Genomic DNA, 23,880 nt, shown 5'->3' on the forward strand with positions numbered 1-23,880 from the left:
TATCTGAACCATGATGTTCCAACACATCCTACGTCTGTTTCTTTGGATCTACTTATACTTTTCACCTTCTCAATATTCAGAAGCTATGGATTTCACAGGATAATGATGTGCTGTGGGAAAGACATTCTCTTACAGTATTTTAAAACCACAAGACAATATTTTTGTTGGGAACCTCAGTCAAAACAACAACCCAAAAACCCCCAAACAAACAAACACACCAAAAAAACCCCAAACCAAACCAAACAAAAAAAAAACACAAAACCAAAACCCCAAATCTCTTTCCTATTGATCTAAATGGGTTTACATCTCTAAATTGAAACATCCTGTAAATTGCAAACAACCTGGCTCAAACAAGTGGACTTCAATTGAAGCTTTCTTATAATACATTGAGAAAATTATTTCCTATACCTAAAGATCTGCTTTTTATAGAAAGAATTGAATGACATACAATTAAAGAAATTAAGATAAATTATTTAAGTCAGCCATTGTATCATTAGCAAGTAACTTACTTCTCATTTGTTCAGAAGCTCCAGCAATCAAATAGTAAAAGATATGAAACGTTCGCTCATCTTTAGCCTGACGGATAGCACGGGATTTTTCAAGCAAATCTGTTTGTTGAGTGTGTTAAAAAAAAACAATAGCATATTTCATCTCTTCTTTAATTGTGCCATCAGCCTCAGAACCATCAATAGCATAGATGAAATATTTGCCATGAGCTTGTCTAACATGAATGTGTGTCTGGAACTCTGGTATTGGTATAATTCTCACCACAATAAGTAGATTAATTTCCTACCTCTTATTGTATGGTAAATGCTGGTAATCATGGACATAAGCACCACAATAGGCATAAATGCTTCTAAAATCAAATACATAGAAGTAATACTCACAGTATATTTCACACCACTTTTAAAATGATGTACCAATGTGATTCTTGCAACATAAAGTGGACCAGCCTAGAGAAAATGCTCTTGAGACCAGTATTGCAGATAAAAAAGCAAACTTTATTTATGGTTCATTTTTGTGACTATCAGCTACTAAAAATGAACTTGGCAATAGTGTATTTCAACATTCGTCAGTGATTCACTCTTTAAAAGCTACAGTGCTCTAGATAAAACTTCAGTTAAGAGCAAAAAAATTAAAACCTGATTTTTTTCTAAAGATTATTTGTCAAAATAAAAGCAGAAAGATAAACTGTTTGTTGTTTGAAGCTGCACCCCAGAGACAAGGTCCTTCTTTACAGATGGATCTTTCTCTCTCATTGGAGTAAACAGCTCCTTCTCTATGCAAAGATGAGCAATGCAGCACTGAGGAATCTAGGTAGATACTTGTTTGTTCATTGAAATTCACACTATCTCATAAACATAACCAAGGGAAGAGGAAGGAGTACTTGGCAAGCAAAATCAGGCTAAGCTGAATTTCTCCAAAATGTCTGTACTTTTTTTTCCTGAAAAAGTCCATGAAGGTTATTGATATATAGGTCACTGCTCTGGGTGTGTCATTGAACCAGCAGGGCAGTATTTAGCACCCGGAGCAGACAAGTGCTCTGGCCATGTCTAGCACTTGATGCTATCTGGGGCATCTGCGCCGGCAAAATATTTACTTTTCTTCAGTTGAGTGAGTTTCCAGAACACATAATTTCTGACCATGGCAGTTTAACAGAACATGCAGAGATCAAGTCAATTCCAGGATAAATTGTCCCCTGGTTTGACAAAGGGAGAGGAACTGTAAGGACTCTAAGACAGCCCTTCTGACCGCACCATATTCTTTGGCTTTTCCTGTTTCTTGTGTCTTTATTAATATAAAGTCATTACAGGGGTGGAAGGTATATTACTTGTATTAAAATGACCGTTCAATCCTCCAGGCATGAACCAGAAATCTCTCATCCTAGGTATCATACAGACTTCTCCCTTAATAGGTTATTCTCAATGCTTTTTCTTGGAGTGCCTCTAACCCAGTACAACATATATGACCTTTGCTATACCTGAAGAGCAGGGCACACACCCCCATAGCCTGATCATTTGGTCTGTGAGGCTCAGGACCCTTACCTCACAGAAACTGGGGTGCACAGGGCTGAGGGTGAGATTGTACTCATCTGGACTTCATCCCAACATGCAGTCAGGATTGGGACAAAGTGTCTGGTTGACAGTAAACCTGGACTTGAAAACTGGGGAGCACTCTCCAGGTTCCTGGGTAAACGGTGGTGATAATATAAAGCATTTAGTGGGTGCTTTTTTCAAAGTGCCTGCAAACACCAGGGAAGTTTCAAAACTTTTTATGCAACTGGAAAGGTAGACCACAAGGAACTGGAGTGACTCACGCATGATCACACTGATGTGAAACAAAGCAACTGCATAGCTCTCCAGAATGTGCACAGTCTCAACCACAAAACAATCTTTCCCCGTTATCGTATTATTGGCACTCTGCTTTTAAAGTCTCCTGCCATTGCCTTAGGTATGGTGCTTCCATTTTCTGAAGCTGTATACATAGAAAATAGCTTTCCTATAGCAGACAAAACAGACCTGGAAATGTAAACACAAACATAAGGCAAACTGAGAAGCTGGTATCAGCATAAATGGAGCCACTTCCCTCCATCTTTGTTTATACCAGCCTCAGCAATATTTGCCTTTCTTAGACATGCAGTAGAGTTTGTTTATCTTACTTCCTTCTGCTCACCCTAGTTAGCTTCCAGTGCAGCTCACTGAAAAGGATACATGTCTCTATGTTTGCTCCAACAATGTAGCCTGTCACATCAAAGTTGATGCGGATGAATTTGCCCTGTGAATGAAAAGAAGATCTAGATTGGGCTATTCTTTCAGGTTATGTCAGATTTTCCAGTAGTAGTACTTAGCCTGTTTAATAAGATGTGTACCTCAACCTCTTAATAGCATACTTGATTCCCTTCTGCTGGAACAACCCATGGAAAAGCCTGGAAGGAAGTGAACTTCTCTGATATTCCCTCTGCAGAGATTTGACCCCACATTTAATTCAGGCACTTAGAGGGAAAAGAGTCCTCCCTACTGAGCCAGGCAGTGTCTATGACAAAATCTATTTTCTACTTTGATTTCCACAAGGTCAATGAGGGAAGAGTGTTGGAACTACATAACTCCCTCTGCTAAGCTTCATCTGCATAGATCCCTGAACTTTGCAGGGAGAGAGCAGAGGTGGGAGAGGAGAGTCTGCAGGGAAAACAACCATCTGCCAGCACGCACAGAAAAAAGTGTCATCAAATAGTGACAGCACTCAGCTCACATCATTCTAACCCGAATCTGCAAGATTGTTTTTTCTTTTTCTTCCGTCATTTTTAATTTAATATATTAACCTCTTTTGCTAAATAACAGTTACACCTTATGAGATATTTGCTCGACAGTGGAGCAAAGGAAAAGAAAGTACAGATTTTGTTTCCAGATATTTTGAAGGTTGTTATGTCCTGGAGCAGGAATTGACTCTGGAAGGCCACACGAAGACTAGTAAATTGTGAGAGGACAATGGTCCTGTCAAGTTAGAGCTGATCTTTAATCTTCTATGAGCTCACATTCCCATTTCAGAGAGGAACTCAAAACTATTTTTAAGGAATTAGTTTTAAGACACTCTTTAGAGAGAAGCATTGATGAAGGCCACTGTTAAAAGATGCTGTACCACCCCCTACCTCCCACCCAAGCCCCAGAGACCCAGCTGGATTTCTCCTACTTACAAATCTGGAGGAGTTGTCATTCTTCACAGTTTTGGCATTTCCAAAAGCTTCAAGAATGGGGTTTGCCTGTAGAAGCTGTTTTTCCAGCTCACCCTAAAATTCGTTCAGATGCAGTTAACCCTAAACTTCATAATTACTTAATTAAAACCAACACATGTACACTGGAGAAAAATATGAAAGATAATTTAAGTCTCTAACTTTTTTTTTCCTGAATACTGCACTTCATGTGGATTTGTTTTCATTCTTGGCTAATCTTTGTGTTTATATATTTGTGCAGTTCACTGCTGTCCTCCATATATGACCCTTTTCCAGTCCTGTTGCCTGTGACAGATCAGTCTATTCATCTGCTTAGCATCACGACTGGCCTTTATTAAAAGAAAGGGTCATTCAATGTCAATTTTTTTTCCAGTCTAATATAATTTTTAGAAGGGACATTCTTAAAGAAACCTCTAGCATGTCTTTTTCAAGTTAGTTTATTGAGATCCTTTGCTAGCAAATGATGATGTAATTAGAATAACTTGCCCGGAATAATTTTAATATAATGCAGCACAAAGCTACAAAGCAGATTTCATCAAGTCTATTAATTAATTATAATTAATTAATTAATCCATGCAAGGCTATTTAGGTTAAATATGGAAATGCATTGATTTATTTCAAACTAGGATAATGAATTCTCATGCAAACACACAAACTTTGTATTATATTGTTAATTGTGATGGGTAATTGCTAATGAAACAAATCACGCAGTGAAACACGCATGCATTTGACACTCCTATTTCTAAACAAATCAATGAACTTGAAAAAAATCCTTTGCTTATGAATATGGCTTTTTTGAGCTTTTCATTCAGCTCTTTCCTATGAGGTCACTCAGTTTCACATTTGCTTCTTGTGATCCTATTCTTTGAGTACTATTCTGCAGTAACATTCATTATTTCCAAGGAAGAAGTCCTTGAAATATGATATCATTAAAATTACTTATAACTGGAAAATAAGGCAATATTTAGTCTGAATCTAGGGGAAATAATTTGGGAAATGAAAGTGCTTTCCACTTAGCGTGCAAAGCTGGTAGCCTTTCTTCTAAATGCTATTCCTGAATACCTTGTAACTTCTGTGGCAATTATGAGAATTGCCTCAAAGCTATCATTAAAAAGTAAGAGAATGTTAACAAATGGCTGAACCTTTCCAGTTACACTCTGTAGACTTAAAAACTCCACTACAGGCATAGGGTGTTGCTGAAATCAGATGGTGGCATGGAAAATAGAGCCCTGTCTGCTAAACAGAGACAGGTACCACCTGATTCTAGTGAGAACTGAACTTGCCGTAAACTTGGGGTATAAAACTGTGGCTCCAAATGAACAACGTTGTGTGCAGTTCTAAGTCCACTGAACTCCACAGAGTTGAATATGCCAGCAAGGAATTAGGTTTTTTGCAGAGAGCTTGTGAAATAAGTATTCAATTAACAAAGGGGCAACACATTGCCCTTTGTCATAGCCAAAGTCTGAGAGGCAGCAGTCAGATTGGGGAAAAAAAAGACCCCATTAAAAGCCACAAAAATCCCATTTGCCTGACACAAACAGAAACAATCTGCCAGCAGACTTGCCTATATTCCCAAAGTATTTATATGCTGGAACAAATAGAGGAGGGCCTATGAGGGCCTGCAAGAAACACATCTGCAGACACTAGCTGCAGTGGGAATTGCTCTGTTACACATCATAGCAGCAAGCTAAGAGCATGCTAACTTCTGTGGATGTGAACAATTCTTAACAGTTACATGAAAATGTAAAATTGAAAGCAATATTGAACGGAAAGCATGCAGCCAAACAAATCAATCAAACACCGTGAGGTTTAGGAATTATTTCACAACAGTCCTAAAAAGTTCAACCTGAAGCACAGAAGGTGTTTTGGTATTTTCATTCAGAAATCACATTGCTCAATTTCAGGCTGAGTGGCTCTTTCAGGATCGTGGGAAATTTCATTCAAACTATAGCAATTTGAACACACACATATAGAAGAAAGTGATACTTGAAAGAGGACCCTGTCTGTGTCAGACCTCATTCTTTACCATGGAGCCTGACACAATTAGGGCAGGTTTGTGAGAGCATTCGGCGCTATTGTTGCTTTTTTACCATATCATACAACATAGTTCAACAAAATCTTTCTTAAATTTCTGAGGTGCAACAATAGCATGCAGATCTACACTCAGTGCCTTAAACACACATCAAACAGTCTAAGTTACTCACGTAAGAAAAAGATGGACCTTGCTGTATTGAATAACGTGGTATAAAACAAGTGTCAGTATCATTTCCATTACACAGACATTTTTATTGTTTTTCCTATATTAAAATAATGAATACACAGTTTCCATGCACAGAAACCAGGAATACAAACACAAACAATCTTCTGCAGACACACTAAGAGCATAAATACCATTAGCATATCTAGAACATTTTAAATGAAGGAAAAAAAAAAACAAACCCTAAAGCAAAGGGCTGGGATTTGGATCCAGTCCTGGGTTAGTCTCCCAGGACTAGACAAGGACTGATATTTTTATGGTACACCCCCAGTTCTTCTGTGGTGCAACTGAGGCTCTTTGCTATCCAGTGTTTGCTAATGACCGGTACTGCAGTGTCAATAGTCCCAGCCACCGAACAGCTATTTGTCAGTGTGTTATAGAACAACTTAGACTTTCTCTCAGCTCCCATCTGGTAGATATTTGCCTTCAGGTCTGTCTCAGGGCTAATCTGATCCTGAGACTCATGTGATTCCCCAGAGGAGTCAGCAGCAACTGCAGTTACATGCCCATTAGGGATGGCCTTGAAACCGCAAGTTCATTTCCCCAGCCACTGAGCAGGGACCCAGTAGGAAGAAGGAAGTTTTTTGCATAAACATTCAACAAAGGAAAATTATGCCCTTAGTCTTGGACTGTTTCCACAAAATTTAATCACAGATTTCTAGAAAATACTACCCAAAGGGACATCTCCTTCCCCTGCCTCAAGGCAGAGTGTGCTATACAAGGGTTATTTATGGTGGAAGAGGCCAAGCTGCACACCCTGTGCTCTGGAGTCCTCTGTCTCTCAGCACACAGAGTGTGCAAGCACAGCTGCAAGACCCAGCACAGGTATGATAATGAGATTTTTACTTTGTTTCCCACTGCCCTGCTAATTATTTATTTTGGACCCAGTCTTGCATTTGGGACACACTGAAATGTCTTCCTGACTTAAGCCTGTTTTGTCATAGAAGTGAATTGCTACACTTTTTTTCAGAAGTTTGAGTAACATTCAAATGCTGGAAACAATGGAGGAGCTGGAGTTGTGTCACTGAAGACAACAAAGGCAGATGAGAGCCCCAGCCACACTGATAATCTCTGGGAACTGGGCAGGTATAGGCTCGTATTATGGTTCAGAGCAAGAAAATTAACATTAGTCAACTAAGGAAAGACTATGATAAATTTTGAAGGAACAAAGTACTTTAAAAAAATGTGCCTTTCAAAGTTGTTCTCTCTGACAGAGCACTAAAAGGAAAAGACAAGTTTTATAATGGGACTCTTTTCTAGAGTAAGGAAACTCTCTTTCTAACAAAGCCAATCAAAACTCTGGAAGTTTAAATGCTGGTATATGTTTTTGTGATGCAGCTGGACAATTTGTTAGTTAAAGGCTTTTCCAAATTTCTTCGTTGCCAGGGGCCACGGGTAAAATAAGGACCTGAGCCCTTGCAGACTTCAAGGCCTTAATACTAAGATATAAATAGGTGCTATGCATATGGAAAGCTACGAATATTTCTCTCTGAGGGAAGTACATTCTGATTTGATGCCTAAGGGAGTGTCAAACAAAATTTTTTTTTCCATAAACATAGAGCTGTGACGTAATTGTGTACTCTTAATATGTCAACTGTTTGGCAAGCCACAGATGTTGACTTGCTGTTAGCACAGTCAGCTCAGAAAAGTCCTAACAGGCTTGAAGAAGACTCGAATACGGAGGAGCTCACTTACAGTGATGGTGGTGTCCTTTTTGCCCTTATGTGATGAAGCAACAACAGCCAGGTACTGAATGACCTTTTTGGTATTTTCTGTCTTGCCAGCACCAGATTCACCTCTGAGGGGAAAGAAAGTAACACAAAAGAAGGTAGGTAACTAGTGGAGTCTTTGTGCCACGTGATGTATTTAGTGTGTAAAAACAGGACTGGAAATGGCCTGGCTCAGTTAGTATTTACCCCTGAACACCATCTCTCCAAATCCACCTGATTCCAGCATCCAAAGAACACATTATCAGATCTGTATCTCTGTCTTGTTAGTATTTGGACTGGACATTGGGCTATTTAGGGCAATTCTAAAACATGATGCATTTTTGAAAGGCAGTTCATCTTGCTTTGGCAGCATCTGAACATTTATGAGAAATGGAACTGGCAGGGAGTCTGCTTGTATTATAAGACCAAAAAATACAACATGAACTATGATGTTGTACAGCAGTAAGAAAAAACATCAGCAGTAACACAATAGTTTTCCAAAACTCTGGCATTAAAGCAGGCTAACAGCTTGTATCAGTGCTGGATAACAAGCAAATGATCCTGACTTATCTGAACTCCATGTTCAAACACTCTTTGAATTCAGTGGGACTAGAGCTGGGACTGCCTGAGGTGTCCCTGATAACTGGCGAGTAAGGAACATCTTGAGTGGGGAGCTGCCTGATCAGCAGAACTGGCACCCTGGCTGTGCTCCATGCACTGTCGCTTGGGAAGCAGGAAGGCAATGGTAACTTTTCACCTCTCAGAGGACTTCCAGGTTGTTATTTACAACTCTTAAAGTAAAATAGTATTTTTCAAAGTACAGGTGCAAGGGCCAGATTTACAGTCTTTTCTCAGAAGAATTTCCAGCCTACTTTTCTGTCTCTGTCACATTACATTGTTTCGCACCTTCTAGATACCTTTGTCTCTGATGATTATATAGATTAAAATGGTTTTTATACTGTCCTGTTTCAGCAATCAAAAAGGACATTAAAGTGGGCATGGATGTAATGAACTAGTTCTTTCAACAGTATCAAGCTAGTGCTGTGAGGAAGGCAACAGTCTAAGTGTAAGTTGGACCCTTTTGTCTTTGGTTTAAGCTAACAAGAATTTTAAAATAAAAAGAACAATACATTCAAAAATCCCATGGATATTTGTCAACTCTTTTGAAGCTGAAACTATTTAGCTGGATCTCCTTCTTTTTTTTTGCTAACTTCTTTAGCAAGTTCTCCTTCTTTTCCTAATTAGGAAATACAGGAGTTAATTTTGCCTACCAAGGGACAAGTGATAAATGGCCATAAAAAATATGGGTAAGTGCTGGGCACAACTTTCAAGACAGAGTGACATTGATGTAAACCTTAGGAAACCAGAAACAATTCCTGCCTGAGGTACGACACGATGAGAATTGTTTCTTCTGGCTTTTAGAGTTTTAACCAGAAATAACTGTGATGAATAGATTGCTTTTCACAAGACCTGGGTTAATTTGCAGTTTAGAGGTTGTATTTGTCTCTTCCTGGGCTTCAGTGCTAAAACATTTCCATGTTTTATTGATAAAAATTAAGTGTCCTGGGAACAATTCCAAACCAAACACACCAATTTGAAGACATATGCATACAAAGTTTTCAAATAAATCTACCTTACAATTTTGCTTCTTTGGGAAAAAAGATTTAGGAAGAACTTTCTTCAAACAAACCCTGGGCTTTGATCTCTTCCATTTTATTAAAGGTTATTTGTAGTTCATCACTGCATGAATTGCATTTCCTCTCTCCCAGAGCAATAGTGCCCATCGTTTGGCTTTCCCCTGAATCCTTGTGAGTATTACCATATATGGTATCGTTTTACTTGTAATTATCCTACCACACTGTAATGCTTAAGTTACTTAACATTTTGTTCTGTGCTTTCATCCTTAACTCTTTGCTCCTACATAGGCTGAGAGTTTTTGTATTTTCTGCAGATAGACTTTGAGGCTTTAACTTCCTTTTGAAGTGGAAAATAAAAAGTTCTTCAACATAAAATGGAAATTCTTCAACATGAAATGGAAAACAAGCAGTATCTCAACAGCTAAAAGTAGGGGGGAAACCCTCTAAGGTTCAGTAAGTAATGGAGAATAATGTCCATGGCAGCTGAAGAATACAATTAAGTTTTCAACACATCAGATAATTTTTAAATGTCCATGACAATAGATAGGCTGATAAGTATCCAGTAAACAACATAAGTAGTCCACATACTCTGAAAGATGCATCATAGCTGTATGAATTGTCTAGATTTCATCTAAATACCATGTGTTTGAAAACTAACTAATGAGGTGGAATAGCTAGATCAGGTTCAATGTGCCTAAACACCAAGAATTTTAGAAGGGGAAAGACCCAAGAGGAGGAGAGCACATGAACCTCTTAGTTTGCTCCACAGATGGATGACATTCTTCCTAGAAGTACTGAGCTGCAACAGAGCTGGTCATGCTGGGTTTTGTGTTTTGTTTTGTTTTTTTCTCTGCATCTGCCTTGAAGTACCATCATTTCTGGGGTGGTAAAAATAACTTTCAATGTGAGGTGGTATGAGGAATCCCACCTGGTTAGAAATCTACATGCTCTCTCAAGCTCAGCAACTGAAATTTTAAAGATGGGCCTTTCTCACAAGCATCTTTCAGTAGTTTTGGCATGAACGATACACACCAGCATTCCTCCCAGGAGACATCTGTTCCTCTCTTCTAAGTGCCCATTTTCCTCTGTCTTAATCTCTAAATTGTCTTCCAAAGGGTGCATTCACCATAAAAACTATCCTAATCATGATCTTTTGGGAGTAGGCTGGTCATTTGTTTAACTGAAGCATCTCAAACAATTCTTGTTGCCTGCCATACATAGAGGCAGCACATCCACTGCCAGCACTGCTCTTTGCACCCAGCTCAGGTGGGCAGCACAGAAAAAACAGATCAAAAGCAGGTCCCGTTACACAGTTCTTATCAGACCAACAGCAGTACTTCATCTGCTTCCCATACCTGTTTTCCTCTGAAGAAACTCCTTGCCCTTCACAGAGCAGAAGGGTCCATTAGGCTTACAGTCTTGCTCTGCTAGAAACACCACTCACACTTTTTGTGGCATAGTTTAAATTCATTCTTCATTTCTTTCCAGGCATTGTTTTAGGAACTCAGGACAGGATTTAAAACACATAAGCTCACACATATAGTACCTAGCTATAATAGAGTTTTTATATCACATGAGCCACTAAATCCTCCATGACTCTATTACCATCACCTTAAATGAAAATGATCCTAGTTAGAATAGGTTTCCAAATTAGGACAAGGTGAGACTGGGGAGTTGGCCCCACTGTTGTGGGGTGAGCCTGTGGTGTAGGTAGGACTCTTGTATGTTTGGGTATAACTGGGAAAAATCAGTTTTCAAAGTGTGTTTTGTTTTGTTTTGTTTTAATTGAAAGACTTCTATATTAATATTGTTATGTAAGTCTTAGCTTAATTCCACTTTTGGAAACATCTGAGAAGTAACAGCAGAATTTATTTTCAGCATTTGTCTCAGTAAGCAATGAACCACAAAAATTGCCCGTTCACACATCTCTTAATCTGGCTATGCTGGCACTGTGGGAAGCCTCTGTGTGCAGAGCAGTCAATGAGGTGCTCTAAATCACATTAGGGCTTGGCAAGCTTCATCCTGCAGTATGAGATGTGCAAAGATAATGAAAATCCTGGTCCTAGATCAGATGTATCCTGCTAGAGGCCCGTCTCAGAAGCCAGCCCACTGATCCTACTAGTTTATTTATTAAAAAATTCCCAAAAGAGACTGAGCTGGTTCAGCACCAAGCTCCACCCCAAGTCTAACTACAAAAGATATCTGTATGGGAGAAGGGCCAGGCAGCAGCACTTGCCAGCTCCAGCCTTTGAGATTTAGTGAGCTGGAAAAGACAAGAGTTTAGCTCTCTTGTGGAGGAGTCTTTTGACTAATGGGGCTTTGCTGTCTGGAGGATGTTCTGGATGACTCTGCTTCTTGACCTGTGTCAGGGAAGAAAGTGGGCTGAAGTCCTGTGGCTGGGTGAGACTCTGGAGAGTTTGCCCACAAAAAGAGTGGGGAGGAAAGGGAAAAGAGCAGGATGGTCACTGCATGATCCAATATTTTGTCTGTTACTGTATCAAATTAAGTGGAAATTAAGTACTCTGCTACCATATGTTTTTATAGAAGCTATTCAAACAAAATGCATGTATATAAAAAAAAAGTAAAAGGTAATGAAGAAGTATTTGATTATACATACAAATCAAGTGTTTAACAGGCATTTATTTTCACAGGCTTCACATTACCCCAAGCATTACCCCAATAATTTTGATCATTTTTTTCTCTCATTCATTCAAAGTCCTTTTTTCATTTAACTGAAGTTTGTACACAGTCCTTTTTAGCCATGTCTGCTTTCTACAAGATATTCTACCCACTCTTCAGGAAGTGGCTAAAATATGATAACCCCAAGATCAAACAGGCTGAAGAAGTTATCTGTAAACCACTCAAGTGCTTAGCTATGCAGATAAGCATCTGTGGAAATTTTAGTAAAAAACTTTTTGAAAACTCCAGGAGAATCCACTTTTATCTTTAGAAATCAAACAACTTAGAGGCCAGAAGTCTCCTTTGAGGACTGTTGCCTTTATTTACATAGGGAGAAACTTGAAAATTCACAAGCCTGTTCACTGATCCACCAAGGCTGCTCAGATTTCTTGGGATTTTTTCTTCAGCAATATCTCATGTGCATGTGCTGGTCAACACAGACCAGCATGGTCTTTGTAAGAGTGAATACAGAATATACTACGGCCAGCTCGGATGTCAAAGAAGAGGGACTGCAGTGAGGGAGGCCTAGGCTCAGGCAGGAATTTCTGAGGAATCCCAATAGCCAGGCAGAGCAGTGAAGGCTGCCCAGAACCCTCCCAGAACCAAAATAGAAGGACAGAAAAATCTTAGCTGCCTTAATTTTCAGACACATAATAAGATTTCATACTCTTAGTGCAGCATTACACCTTGTATATTTATTATACATGTTATGTTACATGTTATGTAATAACAGTGCAGCCATAGATCCATTAGTAAGTGTAGCCATGGTGTAAAGTGTCTTGTGTTCCAGAAAGGCAGCTTGTAAAAGTGATGGTAGGATGCAGGGGTTTAAGGCTGACTGTAAAGTGGCAGAGAGCAACTGGCAGGGAATGACATGAGAGAATGTTCAGTGATGCCGGCCATGGGAAAGAGCTCACAGCAGAAAGGATGTGTGCACAGAGGAGAGCAGATCAAAGGCAGTGTGTGTGTAGTTATCAGTAAAATATACAGGAAACAATGATATCCAGGAAAGACAGGGAATTCTGAGGAAGCATTAGAACCCATGAGCATTAAAGACGGAGCATTTTAAACATACCACAGTTAGTCACACAAAGAGTAGAGACTGAAAAAGAATGTAAAGAATACTTAACCACACGAGAGTAAACTCAATGAGCTGAGGCTGAAGTCCTGAGAATGGGTGTATTTATACTCAGAAACATGGAATCATGACTAACTCTCAGATCTCTGCCCCTGCCTGTGCCCCAGCAGCTTTTCAGGTGAATTTCAGCATCCCACCGGCCTTTGGCTCCCAGGTGAGCTCTACTAACAATGGAATTACTTTGCAGTAGGAGTACAAAGCACACAGCATAGAGAACTCACAAATAAAGTGCACAATTTTTGCTTTAATTTTCGTACCAGTATTTTGGCTATCATGATGAATTTTCCTAAGATAAGTAGCAAAAAGTTATTTGTGGGAGAGAGGTGGCATAAGTGTAAGAAGTGCAAGACTCTACACTGCAGCATCAATAAACATAACAATTTTTGGCAGCATCTACAACTACTTACATTTAAATCCTCACAGCTCCTTTTTTTATAATTTAGGTACCAGGCCTTGCAAAGTTTGAGTCTGGAGCTATTTACAGAAATGGTCCTAGCTGCTCAATGCCACAAAATCTTCAGTTATTGTTACATATTTTAGGCAAAAAGATAATTTCTTAGAATTTTTAGCATAAAATAATGCAAATTGCTTCCACTTGAGCGCTGAAGCCAAGTGAACTCTTTTCTTTCTGTACAGCCAAATAAGGCCAAAAAGGATGACAAACTAGTAGTTGTTAAAGTTGTGTACATTTGCTTTAGCTTGACTAATCGTTTTGGTTTAAAATACATGTGTGAGGACTATTTTAAGCTATGGGTATTCCAACATACAGCAATTATTCTAAACATCTCAACAAAACACTTATTTTAGCTGTTTTCAAAATGGGAAAGGCATTTCATTCCCTTTAGTTATGTATTACAGGTGTGAAACACCTTATGTTTCCAGCTTAGGTGGCCAGGTAAAAAAAAAAAAGGGTATTTTCCATATATGGTAGCTGTCAGAAGTGGATACTTCAGTGGATTTTCATGAACAAAACCCATGAGCCTAAACCGATTATGCAGAGACTGCAGAAAGGTCCAACCTGTCCAAAGCTGCTGAGCCCTCTTAGCCAACACAGCCCTGCCTCCTGCACAGGCTCCAGGGGTGGGTGCCCACTGCCAGCAGGGAGTACCAAACGTTTCCCATTCTAGCTACAGGGTATGCAAACAGCACAAAACAACAGCATGAACATGAAAAGACACCTTTCTGCAATGACAACTGAATTAGGACATTGTGGTGAGCCACCAACAGCTAGAAATGAAGAGCAGTTCAGTTAATATCTGGGATGCTCTGTGTTCCTCAGTTTTCTCAGTTCCTCAACTTCCTCTATGAATCTTTTAAAATCCCCTGTTGTCTCTATGCACATAGTTTTACATCCACACTCTCCAACTCTTCATTATAAACTTTTAAATCTCTAAACTCAGAAAGTAAATTTAGAGAAGTAAGTTTGTGCATTAAAGACTTCCTACGACACTGATACCTGCTTTTTATTTTATCAACAGGTAAATAAATATGCTGGAATAGGTTTAGGACTGGAGTTCAGGCTTGCTGAAAGGCAGGACAATATGTCTGTTTCATCATAATTTGAATCAATTTTGAATAAAGATAGACATAATATTGAGATGTACTAAAATAGATCAGTTTACTTACGTGCACAGGATAGACTGGTCTTCTCGATCTGTCAATAAAGGAAAAAAATCCATTAATTAGGAAAAATCTCTATCCTGACAGAAGCACTTGCATTTATAAGGATTTACACTGAACAGACAAAATCTTGCAGTCCATGATTAGTCAAAAGTATTGGGTTCACATCTTATTTAATTTGCCCTTGAATTTAAATAACCATCTCTAATGGAAATATTTTGTACAAAAAAAAAAAAATGAACAAAAGGTTAAGAGTTCAAAAATATTTTTTGTAAATTCCATTAGAGATGAACTGTAATGAGGACAGCAAAAAGATCAGGCTCTCTCTAAGAAGATTATAACTGCAAGTTTCAAACCTGAAACTCAAGTTTTTACTATGCTTATGAAGTATGGCTAGCAGCCCACTTAACACAAAGTCTGGACAGATAAGGCATCAAAACCCAAAATGTTTTAAGCTGGTCATGCAAAGCTTTGAATTTTGAAAGCAGAGCAGTTCAAGTACCTGAATAATGTGCTTTCTATTTCATTTCAGACTCAGAGACAACATTTATCAAGAAAAGTAATTTGAGATGTCCTCTAAAGAGTAAGATAAAACAAGATACTTCACATATTTTATAATCTGCTCCACAATTATAAACTATTTTGTAAAGTTCCATTGAAACAGGACTTCCAGAAAGAGCTGTGGTAGTTTACAATTTGCCCTCTATGTAAAGATGCATGACTGGCATGTTTACTGTGAGCACTTCTGATGCAGAAAAATGTTTTCACTTTGGGACTGGTCAAACACTAGGACAGGTTGCCCAGAGAAGTGTGGTATTTGCACTCCTGGAGCGCGCTATTTGGAGTTAGACCCGGGCAAGGATCTGCACAACCTGCCCTAGCACTGAAGTTGGCCCTTCTTTGAGTGAGGCTGCCTTGTACAGAATGTAGAATAATCTTCTGACTGACTTAGGAAAACAACTTTCCAGGCGGGTCAAACACATTTCTGAAGTGTGCATAGTTTACAAATCTGAGATCTGAGGCAGATAACTAAGGCAGAAGCAAGTGTTTATGTATGGTTTGGCATTATTTATCAAATGCAGAGCTAGCCTTAGCCCAGTGGAGCCTCTGGTCAGAGGCCAAGACATGAACTCCTTCCTCCTTTTATTCAGTGTGTGAGGTGACTTGCAGGGCTACCTATCTGATTGCTTGCCCCTATTGCTCACCCTCCTTGCAATAAATACCATGAGATAAACAAGCTTTCTGTGCTGTGCAAAGATAATGGAGATAAATTTGGCCTATTAAGCTTGCAAGTTGTAATTGCTGCCTGGACCGCAGCCAGTCTAGGGAAAGTAATAGAGGATTCTGCTATGGCTTGGATTGATACTCAACAACTGGTTTACTCTCAGTTCCTCAGTAGCTGTAGCATTAACTGCTCTGTCGATCACTCACACAGCAAATAGTGCCACTTAACTGCTTCATTCAGTAAATCCGTACAAAATGACTCATTACATTTCTACTGGAGAGATTTGCCAGCAATCAGCACAGCAGGACTCTTCCATACAAACATTTGGGAGGAGAGGAGCTGTGAGCCATGTTTATTTTTCAATGCAGGGTACAAACTAGGCTTTCTTTTAAGTTAAAAAAGTGAGAACGCGGTAGAATTTTTGCTAAAAATACCCTGTTGGCTAAATAGAAACTATGGGCATATATTGATACTGCTTCAGAAACCCATAAAGAAAATAAAAATGACTCCTTGATACAGAGTTGCCAGTGGGATTTCTGAGCTCAGGGGACATTAGGAAATCTTGGTCTCCTCCAAGCCAAGTATTTTCTCACTGCTCTTTGCTGCCTATTGCTGCCCTTCTTTTACTCCCCAGTAAATGAAAAACCCCTCCTGAAGGTATTTCACAGACTGGCCTGCCACAGGGGTTTGCCTGAGTGCATGAGTTTCTGCAGTTTTGCTGAAATATAAGAGCAGAAAGAGGATTAGAAGGGTCAGAAGAGGCACCAAGTGCCCTCTAGGGCAGAGAACAGGCTAGGCAAGCCAAGTCTGATGGTCTGAATTTCTTTGGATCAGCCCTGCCCCTCATGCAGGCAGAGGGAACAAACCAAGCTGAAACAGGACTGAGGGAAATGGAGGGAATGGTAGGTCTTTGGTCCTGGAAGGACTCAAACTGAAAGGAGGGTGGTCGCTGTGTCTCCAAGGATGCCTTCTGGTGAAGCAGCACTTTGTGACTCTGACAGACAGCAGCTTGCTTGAGGGCTATGAGAGGTTCTTGGAGGAAAAAATCAAATTTTTTAATGTGCTTTCAGCTTTCTCCTGTAGTCTGAAAGGCTTCCAGGATTGGGCTGACCTATGTGATTTGCCTGTTCTCTGTAGGTGAACAACCCTATGGCAATCTTGCAAGCTTCTCTCTTGGTCACTGCACTTATCCCCTTCTAACTTCCCTTGTGTTTGGCAGCCATATGGAGTCTCAAAGTTTTCAGCCCTGCATTGCTGAACTGTGCAGCCTGTCTTGGGAAACCTGATGATGACAAACTGTCCTGTGCACATTCATGGAAGGAGAATTCCAGATGCTACTCCATTTCTTTCAGCAGTTCTAACAGATTGTGAAGGTAAGGATGAAACATATTAGGGAATCAAATTCTATTCTGTTACAACTTCACCTGCAGATACTGGTCTTATTTCCTTTCAAGGGCTCTCCAGTTCCATTACTCCTAGTTCTATTCTGGAATATTTTATTCTCTATAGAAAGGACTATGTCCTGTTTTGTGAGTCTGCAACTTGATATGCATAGATCTATCAGAAGAGGATGACTTGCACAAATAAAACTCCTTAAACATAATTCCTGGAGCTTAAAGAGCAACAAAATATGTCTTCTAGATTCCTTTTTGGTTAATGCCTTTTTAAAAAACCTGACACTACTGGGAAGACTATTATATTCACCCCCTATATGTCTCCATCAGATGTTTAGGACTTTTTTTTTTTTTTTTCCTCAATTTTTAATAGCACAGAGATTGGTCTGTACATTCTAAACCCCACCACCTTTCCTAAACATGCAGTTGACTTTTTTTTTTTCTGGAATCTGCTTTGCTTTTTTCACCAAACACCTCCAGGTTGCTTGTAAGAATCACATGCCCCTCTGTTCTTGATAGATCAGCTAGCCCTGCTTAATCACAAACAAAATCAGATAGTTTATCACAATGAAGCAGCAAGCTGGCAGTGTTACCATAAAAGGAAAAAAAACAGACTGAAACCATGTTCCAGTGCTGGCTTACTGCTTCTTTACATTTGTTAATAACTACACTGCCTAAAGGGGACATTTCTGTACAGTCTGCTAAGGACACAGTAAACAGATGGCTTTTCACAGCAGCCTCCTTTTCTAAGATCTTGGGAACTTTATTTCCCTCCCATACCTCCCAGTAACTACCAGGTTGTTTGTTTTTCCATCTTTAACTCAAGCTTGCATAAAAATGGCTTTGCAGAAAATAGATAACCTTCTGAAATCTGGAGAAAACCATAATATATCTTCTCTGTAATGATTCCTTGCCAGAGAGCTTAATAAAAGCCTGATCATCCACATGAAAATACATACCTATTACTACTGCTACACAACCTGACTTTTCATATTTGTATTGTTTATCACTTATTTGCTGTTTGCTGCATGTAGGAAAGATGGCAGACAGCAGCAGAATTAGTCATCCCTACTGGGTGGTGTCTTAGCTCCATCATCACTGGAAGCTGGCAGTGCTGCAGGAGGAAGTTATTCACCCACCTCCAGCTCCTCTTCCCTGGCCTGCACTGCCCTCTCCTTGCTGCCGCAACCAGTGTTCATGCAGCCACACAGCCCCAGGATGGGGTGACCCACCTTAAAACTAATTCAAAAAAAACCAAGGGATGGTTTTCACCTGGGGCAGTTTTGCATCATGACTGCATGAGGGTTGGTGCTGGCAGTGCAAGAGTTGGAATGAGGCTCAGGGACTCTGCATGGCAGCCATGCCACTGGGGAGCTACTTCATTCAAAACAGGAGAGAGAGGTGGGTGCAGAAGCATAGGTTGATTTTTTTTATGACCACAGTCTCAAAGTGTAGTAGTAGTCAGCTAGCTTGTCTGTCCAGACAGCCAGTGGGGCTCAGTTCAATCTGGTAGCTCCTAGCGACAGATATACAGACAAAATGTTCTTGTGGAATGTTGGATTCTCTTAGTCTTTTAGATTAAAAAAACTAAAGTGGATAACTTTTATTCTTGTTCTGGCTGGAAATGAGCATCAGTGAGTAGGCTTGGGTGAGGATCATACTGCATTATTGACATAGTAATAAGTAGATTCGACAAGACATCCAGCACCTCAGCTTGAGCATGAGACAGCATGACTTTGATTTGTAGAAGGGTTTTAGGTACTCAGAACCACTTGAAACAAGTGGAAATTTTATCTCTGCCTAGACAACTTCTTTGTTAATTCCTATGTCCTGTGTGATGTCAGCTTTTCTGCATATTTGGAAGAAAGTCCAATTATGTGATTTTTGTTAACCATGGCTAAGTATTATTACCAGAACAATTTTAAACATGATTCTTAATTAATATATTAACCAAGTAAGACTCTAAAGCAGAAGAGAAGTGCAGTGTGCATGTTTTTAGCTGCATACTTGTGCCACCAGAGGAGAGGGTGTGAAGGGCTGTGATTCCCAGATGATGAGCCTGTGATAGGACCAGCAATCTGCAGACACTGAGGCTTGATTCAGCAAAAGATAAAGGTTACTTGAGACCTCTGAACAAGCCGATTGCTCCTGGCCAGGAGGGAGGCCCTGGTCATGAAGTACCAGAATGTAATTCTTCAGTCTTGTGAATCTAAAATATATTTGACTTTGGCAAGAGGAAGCTATGCAAGTTTCCCAGATAAGGAGCAATACTGAAATCTCACAAGGAAAACATTCAGTGCCCTGATCTATGTTTATGAGTAAGATTTTTTGTTTATATTCTATTTGCAAATATGCTTACAAAAAACTCTAAAGCTCTCCATGTCTTTATGTGTTGCATGCACACACACACACAATCATGTTGATGCCCACTTTCACTCCTCCAATGTGAATACAATTTGGCTGAATAACTAGAGTTATTTTGAGGTTTGCTTTAGTTTTATGCACAAAACATGAGTACATTTAACAAACAAAAGCATGGCTTTAAAACCAGCTGGGGCCCTCCTGGGGGATGGAGAGACTCCAAAAGGGCATGTGCAAGTAAAGCGTGGGTGTCCTGGGCTTGTGATGCAAACCCTTGTGAGACTGCTTCCCAGCTGCCGTGCCAGCCGTGCGTGGTGAGGATGGAAAGCAGTGCAAGAGCATTCTCCTAAAGGTTCGGCTGATGATCTAGTCCCTTTTCTTCCCACTTACACACCTCCTCTTGTCTGCTGTAAAGAAGTCCTTTCAAAAGAGGCACATGAATAACAAGGCATAAAGCTTCCTCAAGAGCTGGTGAAGCCAGGAAATTATGATGAGCACAAAAAAAGTGAATAAAAAGACGCATGTGCTCTTGCTGCCTCCTCCTGCCAGCCTGGGAGTCACAGCTGAAGCCAGGCTGTTCTGGGTGGAGCAAAGGGCAAACCAGCTCAAGTGGCTTCACCACTGCTTGGGAGTGAAGGAAGGACATGTGAGGAAGGACAGCAGACAGTCAGAGAGGAAGAGTGAAAGAGGCCAGGGAGCCTGGGATCAGGCTGATCTATGCTGATACTAGTTTCATGTTATGCAGAAAACTCATGTACTGTCAGGCCAAACAATCTTCCTGTTTCAGCACAGCCTGAAGTATATATTTTTTTTTTTTTTTTCCCTAATAGCTTGTGCCCTTTTCTAGCTGTTTTTCCCCATTCCCCTTTTAGGAGCAAGTAGCAGTATTGTGCACAGCTGAGTGAGAATACTGCTCCTGACCCGCAGGAGCCAGAAGCTTCTTGCAGAGCTCTCCTGCAAGGCTTGCTGCTTAAGTAAAGGATCTAAGGGAGGAAGACTGCTCTGACTTGGGGGCCTGCCCAAGCCCTGGACAGTGTTGGATGCAGAACACAGAGTTCAAGAGATGATCTGGAATACAAGTATGTGACTAGTTGAGGGGGATGAGCTTATGCCAAATAAGTTTCTTATTACTGTGGTTACGTCAAAAATTATATATACTGACTCATGTTATTTTAAAAGCACCTTCAGGCCTAATATTTTATATGCCTGTCTTCATTAATAACTCTGCTGTTACAGTACAGAGGAAGGTCTGTTTTCAGGATGTCTTTTATTGTTGCTCCAGAAAAGGAATGTCACATAAGCCATAGAAAGAAAAAAGTTTGATACTGTAAAGAAGGTACCCAGTTCTCTGGGTTTAAACTTCAATTAGATTTCAAACACTCTTGTATCTGAAAATGTAAGACTCTAAATTCAGGAACCTAAGACTTTAGACCTAAGATAATTAGGTCATCAACTTAGATAAGTAAATAATCTTCAGGAGTTTAATCTTCAGAAGTCCTAAGGACTTTGTTATCTGGATTATTTTGTTAGCATTCCAGTTAGTACATATGAGTACTCAGGACATTATTTTTGAAAAAACTGTTTTGATGTCTTTGATATCAATAACCATTGTCTGTGTGTGTGTGTGTGTGTGTATATATATATACACATATTGCTTGTGTGAAAATGACAGGACTTTGGTGTTTTCAGTCAGTAGTAGAAGTCTGCCTAGAGCTGGAAAATTTTATACTTCTGTAGATTCAATGGTTTGGCACACACACATAAAAGAAGATATTTTTACATTGTGAGGAAGGACTTTGTCTAATCTAAATTTTGGTATAGAAAACTGCAATTAACTACAATATGCCAAACCAGCTACTTGTAACTTCTAATAAATTCATCAGGTTCATGCTTCAGGCAAAACAAGCAGAGAAGGACTGCAATCTTGTGATTATGATGTGCTGTGCACCTAGTGAAATACCGTGTCATGTCATTTGCATGAGTCAAATGAAGTGCGTAGTGGTTTTGAATGGATTAATTTCCTGAAACAATCACTGTTCTGTGGATGTATGTAAATGTTACAAATCAGTACCAGGTACTAATCTAGCTGCCAAACTGAAATTTATCTAAAACTGATAAGCTCCATCCTGGGAAGCCTCAGATTTTAGGGCCAAACCTGTGAACCTTGCTGAGCCACAGCTGCCGGCCAGAATTTCTGCAGGATCAGGCTCCTAATGAGGGCATTTAAATTTCAAGGCATTTTATCGAGTCCTTGTTTCCTGGTGCATCTGAGATCACTATGTGATGGCAACCAGTTGCATCCCTGTAGTCTGTAGGTGTTGCAGCTTTGTACATTCATCACTATAGCTTTTTCGTCCCTAAAATACTATTTGTTTTGCTTAGGGCAAAGTCCCCTCTGTCTGTCAGTAGGAGGAAAGTACTGGGACTTTCAAAGGGTTTGTTTGCATCATTTGGGCCTTGACTGCTTTCCCACTGCTGCTCCTTGCCATTAGTGTTAGAACATGGCACATCTCAACTCAGGGCTCCAAAGCATCGGACTAATGAAAGTAGCCCCAAAACATGATTTGAATTTGCTTTGCTAGGAGAGAGAGGGAGAGAGGAGCAATGCAGCCAGATCCAGCAGTGCTAGCAGCTAACTTTGGAATAGCCTCCACTGATCGAGAGGGAGCATTTTCCATGCCCGTATTTGCCAAAACTATTTGCTTGACTTTGAAACCTTCCCACATGCCTCGACACAGATGGGTAAAAGGATTGCTTTTCCTTTTTGAGTCACAGTGTTTGTGGACTGCCGTTCCTGCCAAAGAATTCCTCTGAAACTTCTAGAAAGCCCGTGTCGCCTCCATAGCAGCTCTTTTCTGGCTGTGCTAGGAGCACACGTGGCATTGTGAGGCGTTTTCTTCCACGCTGAGGTGGGGACTGCAGCGGAAGCGGCCTACCTTGCAGCATGCTCCTGTAGGCTGTGTCCGCGATTGCGTAGATGTGGGGCGGCATCTCGTGCCTCTTCTTTCCCTTGTACATGTCAATAATCTTCTCTGAATAAATGGGCAGCTGCTTGTATGGATTTATCACAACACAGAAGAGGCCTGAATAAGTCTGCAAGGAATTCAGATAAAAAATGGAATTAATATGATGTGCCACGTCTCATCTGGGAAACACAGGCATCAGCTGCACTGAACAGGATTTTAGCAAAAACCACTCTTTTGTATTCTGCCTAGTGTAACAAATTAAGCAATTTCTGAATGTATGCGTATGAGTGGTTTCCAAGTATTTCCAAATAATTATTTCTAATAAACAAACAGCTAGAAAGTATGTGAGTTTAGCAATCTGTAGAAACACCATGATCTGCTGTTAGAGCTTCTTGACTTCAGTTATTTTCAGTACACAGTGAATCGCCTTTTTCTGTGATGATGTAAAAACTGTAATAAGAATAATATTTCTTTATATATGTATTTTCATGCCAGAGTATTTCCTCTGCTCAGGTAGGTGTCAGTTTTTGTAAACTGAAGTCCTAGGTAAGAAGCTTGGTTTGATGTTGGAAGAAGTGTTTTTAAATGCTAAGATTTAAGCATTAAGATTATACGAACACCGTCTATAATGATTGATGAGAGTCCTTGAAAAAGAATTATGCAAGTACCAAATAGGTGTCAACTGAATAGTCAGGCCTTCACTACGTGAGTATTTCTGTAAGAAATGTAAGGAAAAGTGAACTGAAGCAGAAATAATAGCATATAGCAATAAATAGTGAGCCATGTTTTACAAACAGTTACTAAAAGTAAGCAATTTGCAAGGGTTTTTATTTTTTTTAAACAACTAAAAATATAAAAAGAAATACAGGTACGAGATTATAATTGCAGGGGTATTGTGATATTTAAGATGCCTATGGCCGTTTTAAAACCATGCCAGTTTAAAAAAAGAAAAAAAAAAAAAAAGAAATAATAAATTATGCTCGTTCTGACCTAGGCGTAAGTGGTTTGGGATTTTTGTAACTTTTTCCAAATTCTTGTAATTTGTTTTTTATTCGCCATGCTGTGCGCACGAGCGCTTTGCGGTGCGCAGCTGCCGCCGTGCCCCAGGCTGGGGCCGTGCCCGAGGGCGGCGGGAGCTGCCTCCATTCCCCGCGGGAAGCAGCGCCG

At 39.9% G+C, this 23,880-nt stretch overlaps 1 protein-coding gene across 1 annotated transcript in view; it reads right to left on the reverse strand.

Moving 5' to 3' along the window:
* LOC103776275 (myosin-11-like) overlaps positions 1-23,880 on the reverse strand; it is a 49,032-nt gene that overhangs the window by 21,250 nt on the left and 3,902 nt on the right. Inside the window, 7 exon segments of the mRNA XM_008943777.1 lie at positions 510-608; positions 2,712-2,775; positions 3,692-3,784; positions 5,932-5,952; positions 7,680-7,782; positions 14,774-14,801; positions 22,684-22,840. Coding sequence (XP_008942025.1) covers positions 510-608; positions 2,712-2,775; positions 3,692-3,784; positions 5,932-5,952; positions 7,680-7,782; positions 14,774-14,801; positions 22,684-22,840 — 565 coding nt within the window.

The sequence above is a fragment of the Merops nubicus genome, unplaced genomic scaffold, assembly GCF_000691845.1.
Source record: "Merops nubicus isolate BGI_N331 unplaced genomic scaffold, ASM69184v1 scaffold5217, whole genome shotgun sequence".
Lineage (NCBI taxonomy): Eukaryota > Metazoa > Chordata > Aves > Coraciiformes > Meropidae > Merops > Merops nubicus.